Source organism: Vigna angularis, chromosome 11, assembly GCF_016808095.1.
Source record: "Vigna angularis cultivar LongXiaoDou No.4 chromosome 11, ASM1680809v1, whole genome shotgun sequence".
NCBI classification, from domain to species: domain Eukaryota; kingdom Viridiplantae; phylum Streptophyta; class Magnoliopsida; order Fabales; family Fabaceae; genus Vigna; species Vigna angularis.
Genome location: NC_068980.1, coordinates 11000747 through 11005161, shown reverse-complemented (window position 1 = coordinate 11005161; position 4415 = coordinate 11000747). Strand labels below are relative to the sequence as shown.

The window sequence follows — 4415 nt, the reverse complement described above, 5'->3', positions numbered from 1 at the left end:
GTAAGCAAAGCAAAGAGTGAATCTGAACATGTAGGGAGAACGAGCTAGGGTTTGGTTTCACGTTTCTTCTTCCTCTTTTTGTAGGAGCACTCGCTCGCGCACAATAATAGAGACGATTCACACTTTCACATCGGTGAAGCAGCCTTGGAAGAAATAGATTGTTGCTTCTTGAGATCGGTTGTGCCAGATTCCGTACGCGAGGTGATAAAACTGTGTGCGTTGGATCTTGGTTAGGGTTGAGCAAGATATTGTTGTTATTCATCAACTACGACTTTGTTTGATAATCGTTTCATCCAATGGCGGTTTGCAAATGCAAGAGCTTGTGCTGTGAATCACACCATTTTCCTTCAAGTTTGGGTAATGATTATACTTTCGAAAAAAGATAAGTTATTATTCCTTCAGATTTGGGCCTAACCAAAATCCGCTACTGATATGAAATCATATGACATGTAAGATCGTTGTGAGTGGTTTTATATTTCATTTCCAATGAGATTAACAATTTTTTTTTTGAATTGTTTTGTGTTCAGGGAAATTTCATGTGTGCTTTGAATACTCAAGCCAAGCTGCGATATTCAATGGTACTAACGAGGATAGAAATTGAGAGAGAGAAGCTTGAGATGAAACTGGATGGTATACTGCAATCTCAAGTGAGTTTATAGTGTATGTGTATCTCATTTAGTTATGATTGAATTGGCATTATGCCATTGTTGTTGTTTTAGAGATTCAATTCTCTCATCGTTGGTGTGTGATATGTGTTGGTAGATGAAGCTATTGAAAACATGGAGAAGTATGAAAAGGCAATATGTAGCTGCAATCACCTTATTGCAAGAATGTTTGTATTCTGTTGCATGCAGAGTTCATCTTTTGGAAGGTGCTCAGGTGAGTCCAGTTAAAGACATTCAAGTCTTACCTTAGTATAAAAAAATTTGCATTTATAGAATTTGTATTATAGAATTTGGAAGGTGCTCAGGTGAGTCCAGTCAAAATTTGATTTGAAATTAGCATCAGTTTCTCAGAAGCGTGCATTGAAGCTAACAGATTCCATGAACTCTTCATTATCAGCTTTTTTACCCTTGGTATGTTTGATAACAGTGTATTAATATTAGTCTTGTTATTATCTAGTGAGGACTTAAAATTAAAAATAGAGTTAAAATTTGTTGATGATCAGGCTGACGAGATTGCTGGATTGCTATCAGAATTAGCAGAAGTTGTTGTACAGGAGAAGTTTCTCTTACAGGAATTCAATGATATGTTCCATACCATGTGTCTCCTTCAGGTAACTAAATGTTCTTTTAGCTATTCCTATAATGATGTTTTTATTACCTTATCAATTTATTTTGACATAATATATATATTTTTACATTTTTTTTATTGATTTTCATTATGCACCATCTCATGGTAAGTGACAACATGAGATATGCAATTTTGATGTAGTAAATATTGTGAATACCAATTGTTGCTGCCCCTGCACTCCAAGGACAACATCACATACCTCTCTCTCTTTCTTGCCATCATTCTTCTTTTCTCTTTTCTTCTGTTCACAGTTTGGATCATATATGTAATACACTAGGTGATTTAATGGATCAGCCAGAGTTATGACCTACTTTTGGTGTTAATCAATGTTTCATTTGCTTTTCATCGTTTCCCCATTGCTAATAGTACATATGACTGTAAAAAGTTGATACCTTTTCTCCATTTTTTGTTTCTGTCTCTCTTAACTATGCTTAAAATAAGAACAAGAAAAGTGGTTTGTTTTGTCAGCATAGAACATATGACTAGGTTCATTTCCTGCAAAGAAAGAGAAAATATCGTAAGAGTTTAGCTTTAAACAGTTGATGCCTTTTCCCTTTTGGCATGATCAAATGTTGATGTAAAAAGCACCTTTCTTTTTGATGTAAAAATTTTACATAAAAAATGTTTATATATAATACATACATACACATGTACGCATATATATATATATATATATATATATATATATATATATATATATATATATATATATATAACTAATTTAGGTTATATTCTAATAGAGAAACTTCTAGCTTATATTTTTACTTTCAATTTATAACTTCAATAATGGTCCTTTTGAAATGGTCTTTGTCTGGGACCATCTCAAGAAGCATGTGCTTTAAGAACAAGGAAAAAGCAAACCCTAAATCTAATGAAATCCCAACCAACACAAAATTCTTCATCTCCCCATCTCTCTCTCATAAATGAAGCATATTTTGTTTTCTTTTTCTTTTTCAAATGCAAAGAGATAAAAAAAAAAATCAGAACCTATGTGAGATTTTCCCCCTGGTGAACCTTATGATATTGATTTCACTTACCTATGTATTATAGCATAATAAATAAATAATATACTTCATCACCTAATGGATGTTTTGAGGGTAAAATTGGAATGAGAGATATATATATATATATATATATATATATATATATATATATATATATATATATAAAGAGAATGAAGAAAAGGTGAAGAGGAGAAGAGACCGAGGAGGTGCAATGAGTAATGAATAAAGAAAGAAAGGAAATGTTTATATATAATTTTTATTTTAGAAAAAGAAGGGACATATCCCAATTTTCTTTTTGACTTTTTACATCAAAAGTTTTTCCAAAATTTTCGTCTTTCCTTTTAGTTTTTTGCTTTTATAATGAAAAAGTGATCTATTTTTTAGTTTTCACTGAAAAAAAAACTTTCAATGTGTTTAGCTAGAGGAACTTTATGCGGATATTGTAGACTTGAAGGAAATGTACAGAGAACAAGTGAACTTGCTTGTTAATAAGGTATTGTAAGCTGAACATTTTACTCCTTAGATGACCTAGTTTTTCTTTTCTCTTACTTTCCATAAAATGGTTAACCTTTTGTTTTCATCGATATACTTGGATTTAGTTTCTATTATATCATATTTTAACATTTTTCAACCATCCATAATTCTTAAATTCATCTAATAATTTTTTTTAAAATATTATTAACTAATTATTGTTTTATATTGTAGGTATTTGAAAAAGGAAGCATATCAAATGATGGATAAAATGAAAAAGTACCAAATGATGAAAATAATGAAGAAGTACAAAACTATAATTATTATTCATAACATGTTAATTTTAATTTTTAAGAAACATTAATTGTATTTCTAATGTTTACAATTTATATAATATTTTGGTTTATATTTAATGTTTACATTTAATTTTGGTTTCATATTATTTAATTTTGGTTTATTAATGATAATCAAGTTATTTGAATAATAAAAAAAATTAAATTATTTATATTTCCGGCGGTTTTGGAAAACCCTCAAAAGTACCGGTGGTTTTCATAAACCCTCACAAATTATCGGCGGTTTTGCTTAACTTCGGTTATTTCCGGCGGTTTTAGTAAAACCCCCACTACTACCGGCGGTTTTTCAAAACCCCCGCTAATTGTGGAGGTTTTTAAAAAAACCGCCGGTAATTACTTAGCGACGCAGGTTTTTCCATCGGTTTTCCTAACCGCGAGTAACATATTTTCCGGGGGTTAAAACCGCCGGAAACGGAAAAAATAACTCCCGGTAAAAATCTAATTTTTTGTAGTGATACGTACGTGTATACATTATATTTCATATGTTTGATATATGATTTACATTGTAATATAAGATTATTTTTAATTATTTATAATTGTGTTATAATATAATTTAAATTTGATTTCGAAATAAAACTAAAAAAGTTGAATTGAAAGATGTAAGATATTAAGAAAAATCATAAACAACACCGGAAAAGCTTGAAAACAATTTTGTAGATGAAAATCTTAAAACAATGTTACTGGATAACAAATTAAAAAATGCTCCTGTTTAAAGATAATCATTCTAATTTATACATAAAAAAGAAGATATTTATCAGAATCATACAAGATTGGGCCATTCATGTTGTCAAAAGTTACTCATTCATTATCTGACTTTATATACAATGTTAACTCACTACAAAAATCTATATTTTTACCGGAGTTTTTTTTAAATATTACCGGCGGTTTTAACCCCTGCAAATCATATTTCCCGCGATTGGAAAAACCAGTGGGAAAACGTCCGTCGCCAAGCAAGTACCGGCGGTTCTAAAAAAACCGCCAGTATTAACGGGGGTTCCCAGAAACCCCAGGAATTTCCAGGGGTTTTGTAGAAACCGCCGGAATTAGTTGGGGCTTTATGAAAACCGTCGGGAATAGCGGGGCTACTCAAAAACCGCCGGAACTAGCTGGGGTTATCTCAAAACCGCCCCTATTTTTGATGGTTTAGTTTACCGGGGTTTTAAAACCGCCGATAAAATTAGATTATAATAAAAATGATTTTATTGACAAAACAAACAATAAATTAATATGAACTAAAATTTAATAATATTGTATAAAATAAACTACATTGTTCAACCTAATATCATTCATACAA

General features: G+C 30.8%; 1 protein-coding gene across 1 annotated transcript; it reads left to right on the top strand.

The window, feature by feature from the left end:
- Positions 1–527: 527 nt before the first annotated feature.
- LOC108319868 (uncharacterized) lies at positions 528–1599 on the top strand. Its single transcript, XM_052870185.1, has 4 exons — positions 528–647; positions 763–879; positions 1169–1286; positions 1571–1599. The coding sequence occupies exons 1-4, from the start codon at positions 537–539 to the stop codon at positions 1597–1599; spliced, it is 375 nt and encodes a 124-aa protein (XP_052726145.1). The 5' UTR covers positions 528–536.
- Positions 1600–4415: the final 2816 nt, after the last annotated feature.

What these genes read in the sequence shown, in the direction of transcription:
- LOC108319868 (XM_052870185.1), top strand. Translation starts at nt 537, where the DNA reads ATGTGTGCTTTGAATACTCAAGCCAAGCTGCGATATTCAATGGTACTA. An exon ending in ATCTTTTGGAAGGTGCTCAG is followed by an intron (nt 880 to 1,168) that starts GTGAGTCCAGTT and finishes GTTGATGATCAG; the next exon opens with GCTGACGAGATTGCTGGATT. An exon ending in TCTCCTTCAGGTAACTAAAT is followed by an intron (nt 1,287 to 1,570) that starts GTTCTTTTAGCT and finishes GTAATACACTAG; the next exon opens with GTGATTTAATGGATCAGCCA.